A 17769-nucleotide genomic window follows, 5' to 3' on the forward strand; every position below is an offset into this window, starting at 1 on the left:
TTTCTTCTCCTGTAAGACTGCTGAAACCTTTGGGGAGCCCTCTTCCTGTCCGCCAGGTTCTTAACTAATTGGGAGTACAAGCAAGTAGTTAGTTGAGTATCAAAATACAATTTTCATTTCTTTAGTCAGTATTTATTATACATCTATATGCTGTAAACTGGGTTAGATACCAGGGCTTGAAGCAGTGAATAAAATGGACCAGATGGTGGTCCCTTCATTCTCCTTCATGAAGATTAAATTTTGAGCAATAGGCAACTAGCAAGTAAATAAAGACAAACTAAATGGTGGCTGCAATGCTTTTCAGCTGTGAAATAAACTGGGGTGATATGAGGGTACCTCCTTTAGACGTGGTGATCAGGGGAGCTTCTGGAGGAGCAACATTTAAGCTGAGACCTAAAGGGTCAGAAGAAGCCAGAGGAGGGCAGAGGAGAAGAGAAGCATTCCAGGCAAAGAGAACAGCAGGGCCCGGTTCTGATACAGAAAAGTATGTCATGTTGTTCCAGAAATCAAAGGAAGCTGTTGTGGTTGAAGTGAGGGGAAATTGGTACAGAAGAAGGTCAGAGAGTCAGGAGCTGTCAGGCCTTTGTAGATGATCTAAGTGAAAAAGCCTGGAGAGGATTTTTAGAAAATAACTCTGTTTATGGAGCTAGAACTTAAAGGTGCTGTTTTATGCAGACAGTAAGTTGAAGCTGTTAGATAGTCTAGGCAGGAGGTGATAGTAACTTTGAGTCAGGTGATGGCAGTTAGAGATGTCTGAGAGAAATGGATTCAAGTTCATTTGAATATTCATTTTATTATAATACCACTCATAACTCATATATGTGTTACATATTATGTATATTCTTTTTATATATCAAATATTATGTATACTTAAGAGTGAGTAGGCATTGGAGATATTTTAGACAAGTTTAGAGAAGGAGTTTTCCCCCCTGTGAAGAGGGAAGGAAAAATGGAGCAGCAACTGAAGAAAGAATGGAGTCAAGAAACACTGCCAGCCCTGGGGAGGGGGGGTCTGTGGTCCCAGCCAGTCTAGAGGCTGGAAGGGTGTCAGGGGTAGGGATGGAACTGCTTGAGCTCCGGGATTGAAGGCTGCAGAGAGCTATGATCATGATCGCACCACTGCATTCCAGCCCAAGTGACAGAGAGAGACCGCCTGTCTCTTAAAAATAATATTAAAATTAAAGAAAAAGAGCACCCATTTTATTTTGGAGATGGAGGTTTCTGTGGCATGTGTGAGTGTTAATAGGATTTTACCTCAGTGGAGAGGTAGAAATCGATATTACCAAAGACAGCATCACTGAAAGACGAAATTGAGGAAGTTAAAGGAGATAAAATCAGGAATGTTAAAGAAGAAATTTACCTCGAATAGGGAGGCCACTCGTGTGTTGTAACACTGGGGATGATGGACAAGATGGGTGCCCACACGGGTCCACTGATGATGGGATGATGTTGTGATGGTTGCCATGTTTTCTAATGTGCAAGGCAAGATCATCAGCTTATAGTGAGGAAAGAGTCATGAGAGAAGAAAACTTATATTTCCTTCAGTACTTATAGACTATACATATTTATTACGTCTATTTTTCTGGTTTAGCAAATTATATTTAACTAGGAATTGTTCTATTTAATCTCAGTGTTAATCTTACTGGCATGCCTCTTCATTATCTTTTAAATGTTCATATGGATCTGAAGGGATGGTCCTCTTTCTGTTATCTTAGTCTCGCTAGAGTTTATTTGCTCTGAAAGAACCATTTGTAATCTTTTGTCATTATATTTTATCTGTTTTATTACTTTCTGCTCTTTATTATTTCATTTTTTTACCTTCTGAAGGTTTAATTTGTGGGTCTTTTGTAACTTCTTGAATTGGATACTTGTATCATTGATTCTTGATCATTCTAATTATTAAAGCTATCAGGAATATATCACACTTTTTATGTAGCATCCTCATAATTTTTGAGTTCAATATATTTAATGATTTCTATTGTGGTATCTGTGACCTTTGAGTTATTTAGAAGTGTTTTGTTTGTTTGTTTTTATTTTTTGTGTTTTTTGTTTGTTTGTTTGTTTTTCTTTTGTTTTTAGAGACAGAGTCTCACTTTGTCGCCCTGGGTAGGTGCCCTGGCGTCACAGCTCACAGCAACCTCCAGCTCTTGGGCTTAGGCAATTCTCTTGCCTCACCCTCCCGAGTAGCTGGGACTACAGGCACCCACTACAACACCTGGCTATTTTTTGTTGCAGTTTGGCTGGGGCCGAGTTTGAACTCAACCACCCTTAGTATATGGGGCCAGTGCCCTACTCACTGAGCCACAGATGCTGCCCTAGAAGTGTTTTTCTTAATTTGTACCATTTGGGTATTTTCTGCTAATCTTACTGTCTTTAATACTCCTCTGGTCAGAAAACATGCTATGTATTCTTTAACTTTTGCAGGTTTCTTCAAACTTGCTTTATTTACCACAGTGTCAATTTTTGGAAACATTTTCTGCATACTTGAAAAAACTGTATAGTCTTGGTACTGAGTTCAGTGTTGTAGATATGTCAAGAGGTTGAGTTCCTTAATTATGTTGCTAAAGTGTATATACTTAAAACTTATTCTATTGCTTAAGAAAGATTTTTTTTAAGTCTTCAAGGGAGACTGTAAATTTGTTTCTTATATTAGTTCATTTAATTTTTTATGTATTTCAAAGCTATGTTATTTAAAAAATGTGAAGTTAGAATTATTACATCTTTCTTGTAAATTGTCATTATGAAAAATGATTTACCTGTTAATGGTTTTTGTGTTAAAGTCTGTTTTGCCAGTATTTCTAGAGCATCTTTCCTTATTGTTTGTATAGTGTATCTTTTTTCATCTGTTCACCTACACTTTCTTTTATAAGTAGCATATTGTTAATTTTTTTAATCTATCTGACAGTTTGCGTCTTTGGAGTGTTCAGTTCATTTGTAAGTAATACATTACATAATCTGTTAACTATACCATTTAACTGTGAAAGTGTTTTGCCTTTTCTGTAATCTTTATCTTCCCACTCATGCCTTCCTTTGGATTTATCTCCCTTTATTGTTATTTTTGCCCCCTCTAGTCACTTTGTAGTTATAACATTTTTAATACTGGTTCAGTGGTTAACACTGAGATTAAAGCATACCTCCTTGGCTGGGCACGGTGGCTCACGCCTGTAATTCTACCACTCTGGGAGGCCAATGGGGGTGGATTCCCTGAGATCAGGAGTTCAAGACCAGTCTGAGCAAGAGCGAAATGCCTTCTCTAATAAACATACAAAAACTTTCTGAGCATTGTGGCAGGTGCCTATAGTCCCAGCTACTTGGGAGGCTGAGGCAAGAAGATTGCTTGAGCCCAAGAGTTTGACGTTGCTGTGAGCTATGATGCCATGGCACTCTACCCAGGATGACAAAGTCAGACTTTGTCTCAAAAAAACAAAATAAATTTTTTAAAGCATGTATTTGATTCAATAGTCTAATACAGGTTTTTCCTTCTTCCCAAGCAACACAAGCACTTTAAAACAGCTTATTCCATTTAACCTCACATATATTTTTGAAGTTTTGTGTTTTAATTCTATGTATGTCAGATCACATATTCATTTAAACTGACCCATATTTTTACCTTTCCTCTCTCATTTTTTCATTGGTGAGCTTACATTTGAGATTATTTTTCTTCTACCTAAAGAACACCCTTTAATATTTCCTTTTATTCATATATGCATGTGTCACATTCTTTCTCTGCCTAAAATATCTTTATTTGACCTTTATTTTTGGAGAATCTTTTTTGGTAAGTTTAGAATTTTAGGTTGGCAGTTATATTCTTTCAGCATTTCAAAGGTATCATTTCATTGTTTGCTGTCTTATATAAAATCTGTTGTGGCCAGGTGCGGTGGCTCAGATCTGTAATCCTAGCACTCTGGGAGGCTAAGGCAAGTGGATTGCCTGAGCTCACAGGTTCTAGACCAGCCTGAACAAGAGGGAGACTCCACCTCTAAAAATAGCCAGGTGTGACAGGCAGCTGTAGTCCCAGCTACTAGGGAGACTGAGGCAAGAGAACCACTTTAGCCCAAGGGTCTGAAGTTGCTGTGAGCTATAAGGCTACAGCACTCTACCAGGGGTGACAAAGTGAGACTCTGTCACAAAAAAAAAAAAAAAAAAATGAAAAAAGGAATCTGTTGACCAGTGAACTGTCTGTCTAATTTAGGAACCAGCAAATATATTATGAAAGCAAGGAAGCAAATATTTTAGGCTCTGTAGGGTCATAAGTCTGATGCAGCTTTCCATTGTGCCATTGTAGCACAAAAACATCCATAGACAATATGTTAAACAATAAACAGAGATATGGTCCACTAAAACTTCATTATGAACATCAAAATATGAATTTTATGCAGTTTTAATATGTCACAATATACCATTCTTTTGATATCTTTTTTAACCACTTAAAAATGTAAAATAGTTGTTATCTCACTGGATATATAGATTGTGAGATCTCTTTGGGGAGGTTCATTCTTCTCATAGTAATTCTTTAAGTCTTTCTAGCTTTCAGCTGCTTTCAGACAGACTTTGTTTCTCTATTTTGTCCAACTTTCCTAATTGTAATCAGAAATAATTCAGGTCCAGAATACTTAAGTCTGACATTACCAAAGTACAGCTCTCTTGAAATGTAAAAGTTGGGTTTCTGTTTTTTATCCTTGTTAAAATGAAGTGACAAATCAAAACTGGCAAGACATCAGGAAACTCACAATGGTGAGAAGCCCTTCAAATGTAATGATTGTGGAAAAGCCTTCAGGAATAAGTCATATCTCAGTGTGCACCAAAAGACCCATACTGAAGAGAAACCATATAAGTGCAATGAGTGTGGGAAATCTTTCAAGAATACCACAATATTTAATGTTCATCAGAGAATTCATACTAGAGAGAAGCCGTTTAGATGTAATGAATGTGGGAAAGCCTACCGAAGTAATTCAAGCCTTATTGTACATGTAAGAACTCACACTGGGGAAAAAAACCTATGAATGTAATGAATGCAGAAAAGCCTTCAACCGCATAGCAAATTTCACAGAACATCAGAGAATTCATACAGGAGAAAAACCCTATAAATGTAATGAATGTGGAAAAGCCTTCATTAATTATTCATGCCTTACTATACACCACAGAATGCACTCAGGAGAGAAACCTTATAAATGTAATGAATGTGGAAAGGCCTTCATGTGTTCTTCCTCTCTAATTATACATCAACGTATTCATACTGAAGAGAAAGCTTATCTATGTAATGAATGTGGGGAATCATTCAGAATAAAATCACATTAACTGTGCATCAGAGGATTCACACTGGAGAGAAACCTTATAAATGTAGTGACTGTGAGAGGGCATTCACCAAAATGGTAAATCTCAAGGAACATCAGAAAATTCATACTGGAGTGAAACCTTATAAATGTTATGATTGTGGAAAGTCCTTCAGGACTAAGTCATACCTTACTGTACATCAAAGGACACATACTGGAGAAAAACCCTATAAATGTAATGAATGTGAGAAAGCCTTCACTAATACATCACAGCTCACTGTGCATCAACAAAGGCACACGGGAGAGAAACCCTATAAATGTAATGAATGTGGGAAGGTTTTCACAAGTAACTCAGGCTTTAATACCCATCAGAGAACACATACTGGAGAAAAACCATTTAAATGTAATGACTGTGGAAAAGCATTTAGCCAGATGGTACATGTCACAGAACATCAGAAAATCCACAGTGGAGAGAAGCCCTATAAGTGTGACGTCTGTGGAAAAGCCTTCAGGAGGGGTTCATACCTTACAGTGCATTGGAGAACACATACTGGAGAAAAGCCCTATACCTGTAAGGAATGTGGAAAAGGTTGTATTACTCTATCACAGCTAACTCTACATCAGAGAATACATACTGGGGAGAGGCCCTATAAATGTGAAGAATGTGGAAAGGCCTTCAGAACTGACTCAGACTTTACTGTACACCTGAGGATGCATACTGGAGAAAAACCCTATAAATGTAATGAATTTAGGACAGCCTTCAGGACTAGTTCAAGCCTTACTGTACATCAAAAATACATCAGTGAGAAACTCAATTAATATAGAGAACCATAAATCATTCATTCAAATGTCAACTCCACAAGATAAATTTGATAAACTATATTTTATGAATGTGGGAAATCTTCATTAAAAATTCGCCCACAATATACACTAAATAGATACTCTAGAAACATAATGAATGTGGAAAAGCATTTAGTCATATTAGACCTTAGACGTTATAAGAAAATTCACACTAGAGAAAAATAACATACAAATGAAAGCCTTCATTCAGATTTCATACTTTACTCATTCAACAAATTATCTTCAATTAATTTATATATATATATGCCTATTTTTCTATTGGTTTATCTGCCTTTTCTTATAAATCTTGAGGTACTTTTTATATATTTTAGATATTAGTCCTTTGTTATTTGTGTAGCAAATACTTTTCTTAATCTAGTATTTGTCATTATACTTTTAAATAGAGTCACATTTTTATTCTTACAGTAAAATATTTATATCTTTTCATTTTTAGGTTCTCAATTTACTCATTTAGATTAAAAGAGGTATCCTTAATCCCTGGATATCCTCAGTTTGTTTCTGACTTTAGTTTTTACATTCAAGTCTTAAGTCCCTCTGGACTGGATGGTTCTTCATAGAAGAACAACTATAGATGACCATTAACCTATGAAAAGATTTTGAATCTAAATAGTGCTCAGGGAAATGCAAAATAAAATGACCAATGAGAAGAAACTTCTCCTTCATGGAGTTGGCAACAATTAAGAGATCTTTTGCTAATGAGGTTTATAAAATAATTTACATTAAGGTTGTATAACTTATATTTCCACCAGCAATCCAGCAATATATAATTAAAATATTAACTATAGTATATGCCCTTAGGCCCAGTAGTCTCACTTTGGGGAATATGTCCCACAGAAATAAAAGCATAAATAATGCATAAGAATATAAATAAATAAGCATGTTTGTAGCAGTATTGTTTGTATACCTGGGGAGAGGACCAACTGGAAACAAAGTATTTCCAACTGGAAACAAAATGTCTTCTACTACAGGAATGGTTGGATAAATTGTAATATATCTGTGTTATGGAACAGTGTGAGTCATTCTGAAAATGAGTCCTATCTATATCTGTACTAACTGGCTTCCATGTATTTCCACGTTTTGATAATTGCTTTATAAAATGTGTATATAACATTTCATTTTTGTTAAAATAATGATCATACATTAATAATATATTTATGTGTGCATGTGTTAGATATGCATGGGAGTAGGTAAGGAAGAATATACACCAGACTCTTAATACTGATTATCTTGAGGGGAGTGAGAAAAGGAAAAGTGGAGATAAGGAGGGAGTGACTATAAAAACAGAAGAATGTAAGTGCAGCCTGTAAAACTGTATATGTCATATTATGTATTTGTATGAACTTTTGAGAGAAATGAATAAAGGAATGGTCTTTAAAATTTTAATGGTAAGTGTTTCAGTGTTGGTGGAGTATCCAGTATTTTTTGTTTGTTTGACTTTCTTTGCTGTGCTTTTCTGTATTTTTAAGTTTTTCTCTGCAATGCACATGTAACATTTACATAAAATGGCAAAACCTTTTTTGTGGTGAAGTAATTTATTGCATGCCTGCTGTGTGCCAGATACTAGATACACATTAGTGGGGGGAAAGCTACTCCTGTACATGAGAGCATGAGAATGGGTTCTGACATTGCCTAAATTCCAAAATAGTTACTAAACACCTTATTTCTACAACCCACTGAGTTTCATTTGGAGAAGGTGATGGAAATTCCAGATAGATGAAAAGTGGATTCTGGAACTTGTGTCTGTACTTTAGACCAGACAAGCCTCAGAAAGAAGTTTCACTTTCAGCCTGGCACTGAAAAAAAGGTCATAATGGCATAAGAAGGTGAATTTACAGATAGGCCTATGTAAAGCCTCCAAATTTTGCATGATGAAGTGTAGAGAGGAGAGACAACCACTAACTCCCAAGTCTATTAATGAAGGCTTGGAACTTCTGGGAATACTAGGAAATCTTCCTCCAAATCCTGGGCTCAGGCAATCCTACTGTTTCAGCCACCTCCCAAAGCCCTGGGATTACAAGCATGAACCACTGCACCCAGCCAAGACTTTTGTTAGTTAAAAAATAGTTTTAATATACTACTTTCTGACTAAAAAGTTTGAGATTCAGAGCCTTAAGGAGCCTTGATGTGAAGAAGTTGACATATTGTGATGCCCACTCTGTTGATCATTCTATTTCACCTCTTAATCCCCACTATACCTCAACCATGCCTTATATCACTGCTCAGAGGCAAACACTTCAAGTGGAGGAGCATGGTGAGCAGTTTCAAATGACATAAAAACTGAAAAGTGTCTGTTAGGTTAGTGGATGGGGATAACATAGGCCAACTCGAACAGAGAAATTTCAGTGGAGTGGTGAGGTGCCAAAGCCTGGTTCTGTGGTCTCATATCTCATTTGGGGTTTAATTTGCATTTTCTCAGTGGATGATGACAGTGATGTTGAGGGACCTTTTTAGATGCTTATTGGCTTTGTGAGATCTTCTTTTGAGGAGTGCCTGTTCAAGAATTTTGCCTATTTTTTTGTATTGGGAACTCTTGACTATATTCATTTGTAGGATCTTTATTCTGGACACAAGATATTTTCTAGATAATTGTATTACAAACATTATCTCATCCACAGTTTGCCTTTTCACTCTATACATGATGTCTTTTAATGAATAGTTCTTAATTTTAATGAAGAATAATTTATCTTCTCTTTTATGATTAGCGCTTTTCTTGCCTAGTTAAAGAAATATTTTCCTAACTCAAGGTCATAAAGATACCTTTCTGCATTTTCTTCCACATATCTCCTGTTTCACTTTTCACTTTATGTCTATAATGCATCTGAAATTAATATTTATATATAGTATGGGGTAGAGATCAAAATTAATGTTTTTCATTACAAGCATACAATTTATTCAACATTATTTATTGAAAAGGCCACCTTCCTCTCTCTACCTTATATTGCAATGGAACATTTATGATAAACCAGATAATCATATATGTGAGAGTCTTCTGGACTATTTGTTCAATTTCGTTTTTCTATTTGTTTGTCATTGTACCAATACCAAAAATCCTTAATGAAAACAGGCAGTACAGTCGGACCTTGAACAAGGCAGAGCTTAGGAACACTGACCCCCTCACTGAGTCAAAAACCCATGTAATACTTTTGATTTCCCTAACAGTTAACTTCTAATAGCCTATCACTGACCAGCAGCCTTCCCAATAACATGAACAGTTGAGTGAATAGGTTTTGTATATTATATGTATCTCTTTATATGTTATGTTATATATGGTGCATGTATGTTATCTATACTATATTCTTACAATAAACTAGAGAAAAACTAATAAGGAAACTGTAAGGAAGACAAAATATATTTACTAGTTATTAAGTAGAAGTGGATCACTGTCAAGGTCTTAATACTCATCTTCTTCACATTTAGTAGGCTAAGGAAGAAAAGAAAGGGGAGGCATTGGTCTTGCTGTCTCAGAGGTGGCAGAGGTGGGAGAAAGTTCACGTAGAAATGGGCCCTACCAGTTCAAACCTGTGTTGTTCAAGGAAGGGTCAACTGTATGTGTTTTCTAAATTTTTACTTCTTGTCCAAAGTCATCACTGCTCTTCTTGGTCCTTGGCATTTTCATATACATTGTTGAATGATATTTTTCAATTGCCCCACACCCAAAAGCTCAGATTTTGTTGGCATTACATCAGATAAATAGATTAACTTTTGAAGAATGTATACCTTAACAGTATTGAGACAGTCAACCTATGAAGATGCCAAATATTTTCACTTATATAAATATTTTAGTTTCAGCAATTTGTGTATTTGTGCAATGTACAAGTTTTACATTTTTTTCTTAATTTTGTTATTGTATGTAGGAGACCAGCCCAGGGTATCTCCAATGCTTGGTGCTGATGAGAGAATGAAGGAAATAAAGACATTTACATTCCACATTTACTAAGTTTCATGTAAATGTCTTAGCACAATAACTAAGAAAATTCCAGGAAGGCTATGTCAACCAGTGTGATGAAAATGTGTCAAACGGTCTATGAAACCAGAGTATGGTGCTCCATGATCACATTAATGTACATAGCTATGATTTAATAAAAAAAAAGAAAGAAATAGAAAAAAAATAATAATAAAGACAGAGACAAGATAGGGCCATTTAAAAATGGGCCCAGGGGACCATCACCACCTAATGCGAGGAAAGCAAAGGCCTCCCTTCTGGCTTAACTCAGTGTTCATTACCTAAGTTATCTCCAAATTAGCAAATGAATAGTCACAAAAACAGCACTACGTCTCATCATTCTTGGGGTACTTACAATTTCAGCTAAGCCACGGTTTAACTCACTTTTGAAACTACTTTACTCCACCCTAAGCTATTTATAAACTAAGGAAATGGGATATAGTTCATAGATAAAGGAACAAGACTTAGAAGCAGGGTGCGAGAGCCCACAGCAGGTTTGACTATGCACACCGTTTTTAATGGAGGCAATTAAGTCTCCAGGTCCCTGCAGGGCAGACGGGCTCAACAGGCTGAAGCCAGACCTTTATGGGAGCAGGACAGAAAGAAGCTGTTTCAAGAGACTATTTCTTTTCTGTGGAGAGCCTGAAGCACATGGTGCTACCAGCACCTCTCGCCATGGCTTATTTGACCTAGCGACCTTTCTACAGGCTTTCTTTGGGGAAAGGTCAGGCCTCAGCAAGACATCTTTTGTCCCTTTCTCCAAGGCCTATTCTGTCATGTTAACAGACTTTTGGGGCTCCTGATACGGTGTGGTCTCCCTGCACACCTACTCTTCAATATCCACATCTTCTATCTTTCCATCATCCTATTTCTCATAATCCACATCCTCTGATTCTTACTAACAAAAACATTTCATAAAAATCCAATTTACGCCTGTGGCTCAGTGAGTAGGGCGCCGGCCCCATATGCCGAGGGTGGCGGGTTCAAACCCAGCCCCGGCCAAACTGCAACAAAAAAATAGCCGGGCGTTGTGGCGGGCGCCTGTAGTCCCAGCTACTCGGGAGGCTGAGGCAAGAGAATTGCTTAAGCCCAGGAGCTGGAGGTTGCTGTGAGCTGTGTGATGCCACGGCACTCTACCGAGGGCCATAAAGTGAGACTCTGTCTCTAAAAAAAAAAAAATAAAAATCCAATTTACGTAAATACTTCAAAAGGGTGCCCTCTTCTTCCTCAACTCCCTCAGCCTTGTTCTCCCATATTTCCACCCACCATTGTATTGTTTTCAATTATAGAAATTTTGTTAAATTAGCTCCATGCATCTGATGTTTTATTATTTTAATTTCATTTTCTGATTCTTGCCACAATATAGGTATATAATATCTTTGATATACCTAATGTATATATAGGTTGTCCTTAAAATTCATGTGCAATTTAGGAGGCTGGGACCTGCAGAAGTAGAGATTATAGACATCCTTGCCTTTTCCCCAGAATCTAAAAGAAAAACTAAACACTTTACTATTAGGTATGATATAAGTAATAAATTTTGGATAATCTCTATCACATTAAGGAAGTTCTCAAATCCTAGTTTTCTGAGGTTTGTGATAGGTATTGAATTTCATGAAATACATTTTTTGAAACTATTGATTATGGTTTTCTCATTTTGTTAATGTGCTTGATTTATATGGGCTGATTTAAAACATTTTTTTAATTGTGCTAAGGCCAGGCGAGGGGGCTTATGTCTATAATCCTAGCACTCTGGGAGGCTGAGGCAGGTGGTTTGCTTGAGCTCAGGAGTTTGAAACCAGCCTGAGAAAGACCAAGACCCCATCTCTACTAAAAATGGAAAAATTTGCTGGATGTAATGGCACTTGCCTATAGTTCCAGCTGCTTGAGAGACTGAGGCAAGAAGATGGCTTGAACTCAGGAGTTTGAGGTTGTTGAGAAATATGGCTCTAGGGCACTGTAGCCTGGGTCAATGGAACAAGACTGTGTCTCAGACATAAATTGCAGTGAAATAAAAACAATATAAAATTTCTCATCTTAACCAGTATTATGTGTACAGTTCACTAGTGTTAAGTCATAATGTGTAACCATCCATCTCCAAACTCTTTTCATATTGCAAAGCTGAAACAATACCATTAAACAATAACTCTGTTTAGCATTCCTACACCCTGGAAACCACCATCCTGCTTTGTTTAAAGAAACTTTGAATTCCTGGAATACATTCCATTTGGTCATTGTGCATTGCCTTTTTTTTTTTTTTTTTTTTTGAGACTCACTTTTTTTTTGAGTCTCACTTTGTCGCCCTCAGTAGAGTGCCATGGCATCACAGATCACAGCAATCTCCAATTCTTGGTCTTAAGTGATTCTCTTGCCTCAGCCTCCCAAGTAGATGGGACTACAGGCACCCACCACCATGCCTGGCTATTTTTTGGTTGCAATTCTCATTGCTGTTTTAGCTGGATGGGGCCAGGATCAAACCCTCGGTATATGGAGCCAGCACCCTACCCACTGAGCCACAGGCACTGCCCGGATTATCTTTTTAATATATTGTTGGATTAAATTTGTCAAAATTTTACATAGGATTTTATGTCTTTATCCATATTGTCTTGTATGTTTTCTTTCTTGTGGTAACCTTGTTGGGCTTTATATTAAGGTTATGTTGGGCTTATAAGATGAATTGAGAATTCCTTTTTTGTTGTTTTTAGGGGTTTTGTGTTTGGTTTTGATCCTCTGGAAAAGCATTAGGTTATTATTATTGGTATTAATATTATGTATTTATTTTTTTTTAGGTTTCTGCACTCAATATTTATTAATTTAGATGCTCTTTAAAAGAGAACTTGTGGAGGAGAGCAAGATGGCAGCCGAGTAACAGCTTCCTTGCATCTGGGCACCATGAGTCCCGGGAGATAGGACTCCAGGCATCTCTGGCTGGTGGAATCTGCCTATCATCACCTCTGTGAACTGTTTCCATGTCTTTGGACTTGGCACTCAGTTGAACTGCCTTGGGGAGAGCCTGAGCGGGAATGTGGAGAACTCTGGCCGCTGTCTAGGGCCCCAGTCTGAGCCGCCGAGCCAGACAGAGCCAACAGTGTTTGGCTGTGGGCCACAGGGAGCCATTGCGAGCGATCGCAATATTATTTTTTCTATAACTATTTTCTGTAAAAATCACCAGTGAAGCCATCTGGGCAGGTATTATCTTCATAGGGAAGTTTTTTTCATTTGTTTGTTTGTTTTTGAGATAGAGTCTCACTCTGTTGCCCTGGGTTGAGAGTCATGGAATCATAGCTCAACTGTTGGGTTTGAGCTTGTCTCTCGTCTCAGCTTCCTGAGTAGCTGGACCTACAAGTGCCTGTAAGAAAGTTTAAATTATGAATTCAATTAGATCAACAAAGGATTATTCAGATTTTCTGTCTTTTTTAAGTTTTGGTAAGAATTTGGAAAAATATGTCTATATCATATTATCAAAATATATAATTATTGTCCTTAAATAGTTTATAATATCTGCTTGTTATAATTTTAGTATCTCCAGGATCTAAAGTGATGTTCTTTTCTTCAGTCCTGGTATTGGCAATTTGTATATTCTCTTTTTGTTTTCTTGTTTAGACTTTCTAAGAATTTAACATTTTATTAATCTTTTTAAAAACCCCACTTTGAATTTTTATATAGCTATAATTATCTTCTTCATTGATTCATGATCTTTTATTTTCTTCTATGTACTTGATTTGAATATGATTTACTTTTTATCTAGCTCCTTGAAATAAAATCTTAGATAACTGATTTCCAACATTTCTTTTTTTGCTAATATTTATATTGACACTATACATTTCTAAGTATCTAGTTAGCTGCATCAAATAGATGTGTGTTACCGTTATTGGGACATTACATATAACAAATTGCACATAATTTAACTTCACATTTTGACAAATTTATACACCTGTATAACTACCACCACAATCAAAACAGAACATTTTTACCACCCCAAAACACTTTACCACTTTTACCACCCCAAAACAGTGTATGCTTCCCCAGAAAATGCTTTCCACCTCTGACTCCAAGAAATAATACATCTACTTTCTAGACTTTCATACAAATGGAATTACAAAGCATACTCTTCTGTATCTACCTTCTTTACACTCAGCATAAAGTTTTGAGATTCCATCGTGTGGTGTGTGCCATATTTCATTCTCTTTTATTGGTGTGTAGCAACCCATTGTATAAATGTACTACTACGGTTTATTCATTCACTTGTCGGACATTTCAGTTGTTTCCAGTTTGTGGCTTTTATGCATAAACCTGCTGTGAACACTTATATACATGTTTTTGTGTAGACAGGTTTTCTTTCATGTTGCATAAATTTCTAAGTTTGGGTGGCTGGATCATATGGTAAATATACATATAGCTTTCTAAGAAACTGCCAATTTGTTTGTTTGTTTGTTTTTTCTTTTTTACTTAAGCAACATGTATTTATTATCTCCCACTTCTGGAGGCTAGAAGCCTGAGATACAGGTGTCGACAGGGTTGGCCCATTCTGACGGCTGTGAGGGAGAATATGAGCCAGGCCTGTCACAGCGTCTGGTGGTCATTGGCAATCTTTGGGATTCCTTGGCTTGGAGATGCATCACCCTGATCTCTGTTTTCAAGTTCCCATGGCATTCTCCCTGTGTCTGAGTCCCTATCCAAACTTCCTTTTGATTTTTCTTTTTTAAATTTTATTTCAGAACATTATGAGAGTACAAACCAAAACCCTCACAATACCATGAGTTGGCAAAGCTGAGAACAGGTGAAACAGTACACACTGTGGCTGGGCTGCAATATGGTACAAACACTTTTGAAAACATGTCTAGGTAGTGGCACACTTGTAACTGAGACTCAAATGTTACAAAAGCAATTTATGTAACCAAAATGTTTGTACTCCCATAACGTTAATGCTCTATATTCATTTGAAAATAATATGGAAGTGAGAATTTTCTCTTGAAAATTCTTCAATTAGATGTAATGGTCTATAAATATTGATTAGATCAAGTTGGTTGGTAGTTTTCTTCAAATTTTCTATATTCCTAGTGATTTACTTTTCTACTTATTCTGTCAGCCACTAAGAATGATGTCTTCACTTTTCCAACTATGATTTTGGGTTTACCTTTTTCCTCTATTTCTGTCAATGATCATATAATTTGAAGCTATACAAGGTCTGACAATGAAGTTTGTGAACTTGTCCTAGAAAAAGTGCTATATACCTCATTGCTAAATATCACTATGGTCACCTTTGAAATATTCTCCTTGAGAAGCTATTCACTGGTGTGATTATCTAGTCCACCCTTCAAAGCCATTTTGGAGCTCTTTCTAGAATGGCCATCAAAGCTGTCATCATAAACAATAAAAACTCTAGAAGAAAGTATGGGAAAAACTCTTAACAATATGCGCCTAGGGAAAGGTTTTATGAAGAAGGCCCTATCAGCAATTGCAGGAATGACAAAAATAAATAAATTAGACCTGATCAAGCTAAAAAGCTTCTACACAGCTATGGATACAACAATTAAAGCAAATAGACAGCCTTTGGAATGGAAGATATTCACATATTACAAATCTGAAAAAAGGCAAATAACCAGAATCTACAAAGAACTCAAGCAAATCAACAAGAAAAGAGCAAACAAGCCCATTTATATTTGTTCAAGAGACATGAACAGCACCTTCTCCCCAAGAAGACAGATGAATGACCAACAAACATATGAAAAAATGCTCATCTCCCTTAGTCATCAGAGAAATGCAGATCAAAACCACCCTCAGAGATCACTTAGCCCCAGTGAGAATAGCCCACATCGCAAAGTCCCAAAGCTGCAGATGCTGGTGTGGGTGCAGAGAGAAGGGAACACTGTTGGCAGGATTGCAAACTAATAACAGCATTTTTGGAAAGAAGTATGGAGAATTCTCGAAGAGCTAAAAGTAGACCTTGCATTAGATCCTGCAATCACATTACTAGGTACCCAGAAGAAAAAAAAAAGTCATTATCATAAGGACATTTGCACTCAAATGCTTATCACTGATCAGTTCACAAATGCCAAGATGTAGAACCAATACAAGTATCCAAAAACCCATCAGTGGATTAATAAACTTTGATAAATGTATATCATGGAATACAATTGAGGCATAAAAAAGAGACTTTACATCTCCGGTATTTACCCGGAAGGATTTAGAAAACATCATCCTAAGTAAAGTATCACTCGCTTTTTTTTTTTTTTTTTGTGGTTTTTGGCCAGGGCTAGGTTTGAACCTGCCACCTCCGGCATATGGGACCGGCGCCCTACTCCTTGAGCCACAGGGCCGCACAGTATCACTCGCTTTTAATGGAAAAGCAAGTATCCAATATACTCAATACTAATATAAAACTAGTAGATGAACAACTATAGGCCCACAGGAAAGAGAAAAAATAAATTCAAGAAGGGGAGGGGGGGTGTTCTCTAAGCTGTCATCTGATGGGTATAATGTAGGGGTATACAGCACACTTCCTGGGTGAATGGCTCAACTACAAGTTGGAATTTACCTAACAAACACAAACAATGTAACATAATCATATGTACACTTTATTCATCCAGAAAAACAAAAAAAGCTGTTGTCATATTCCTCTTGATGTCCTGAATGTCATTAAAATGGTTTCCTTTCAGTATTTCCTTTATCTTTAGGTAAAGGAAAAAGCAACTGGGGACGAGATCAAAAGAGTAGGTAGAGTGTTCCAATACAGTTATTTGTTTACTGACTAAAAACTCCCTCACAGACAGTGCTGTGTGAGTTGGTGCATTGTCGTGATACAAGAGCCATGAGTTGTTGGCAAAAAGTTCAGGTTCTTTTCATCTAAGTTTTCCATGTAGCCTTTTAAGCACTTCCAAATAGTAAATTTTGTTAACAATTTGTCCAATTGGCACTAACTCATAATGAACGATCTCTCTGATATAAAAAAAAATGTTAGCAGAATCATTTTGAGTTATGATTTGGTCAGACAGAACTTTTTTGGTGATGGAGAATTGGCTGAATTTCATTGTTCATTTTGATGCTTTCTTTCAGGGTCGTATTGGTACACCAGTGTACCAGTGTCTCATCACTGGTAATAACACAGCCCAAAACAGCATCTTGCCTCTCCAAAGGTCTTGGCAAACTTTGACTCTCCTTTGCTTTTGTTCATCAGTGAGCTCCTTCAGGACAATTTTTGTACACACCTTTCTCATGCCAGGATTATCCTATTTCTCTGTATTTTCCTATTTCTCAGTTCAATGATTATTTGGACTGCCATGCTTCTCACAGTTAGCCAGTGATTTTGATGCACCATTCAACCAATTTTACAATGGTTTGTCAGTTCTCATTACCGGCCACCCTGAACTCTCTTCATCAGAAAAACGTTTAACCCATTTGTACACTGTTGTTTTTTTCATGGCATTATGCCCATAAACTTGGATTAACATGTCCCTGATTTCATTTTCACTCTTGCCAAGTTTAACAAGAAATTTAATGTTTGCTCTTTGTTCTAAGTCAAGCTCCAACATTCACACAGTGGCACACAAAAACACACAACAACAATAATGAACACCACTCAGAAAGACCTCACCACATGGCAGGGCAGAGACAAGATGGCTGACTGGAGCCAGCTTTCCAGAGGATCCCATCCAGAAAGAGAGTTAAAGGACAGAAATTTAGCAAGTAGTC

The 17769-nt window shown here is 36.8% G+C and overlaps 1 protein-coding gene and 1 pseudogene across 5 annotated transcripts in view; both read left to right on the plus strand.

Moving 5' to 3' along the window:
- The window catches only part of LOC128579451 (zinc finger protein 41-like), a 36220-nt gene extending 21946 nt beyond the window's left edge, over positions 1-14274 (plus strand). For 3 of the 5 annotated variants that reach the window (XR_008378153.1, XR_008378151.1, XR_008378150.1), the window contains one exon: positions 12867-12893. Coding sequence is in view for 2 of the 5 variants with exons in the window: in XM_053581543.1 (XP_053437518.1) it covers positions 12867-12895 (29 nt within the window). In the remaining 3 variants the exon portion in view is untranslated. Of the gene's footprint in view, positions 1-12866 lie in introns of all 5 variants that reach the window. The other 2 variants (XM_053581543.1, XM_053581544.1) reach the window with 1 other exon arrangement.
- On the plus strand, positions 282-8408 carry LOC128579435 (zinc finger protein 624-like; annotated as a pseudogene).
- Positions 14275-17769: the final 3495 nt, after the last annotated feature.

This window comes from Nycticebus coucang, unplaced genomic scaffold (assembly GCF_027406575.1).
Source record: "Nycticebus coucang isolate mNycCou1 unplaced genomic scaffold, mNycCou1.pri scaffold_54, whole genome shotgun sequence".
Taxonomy (NCBI): Eukaryota; Metazoa; Chordata; class Mammalia; order Primates; family Lorisidae; genus Nycticebus; species Nycticebus coucang.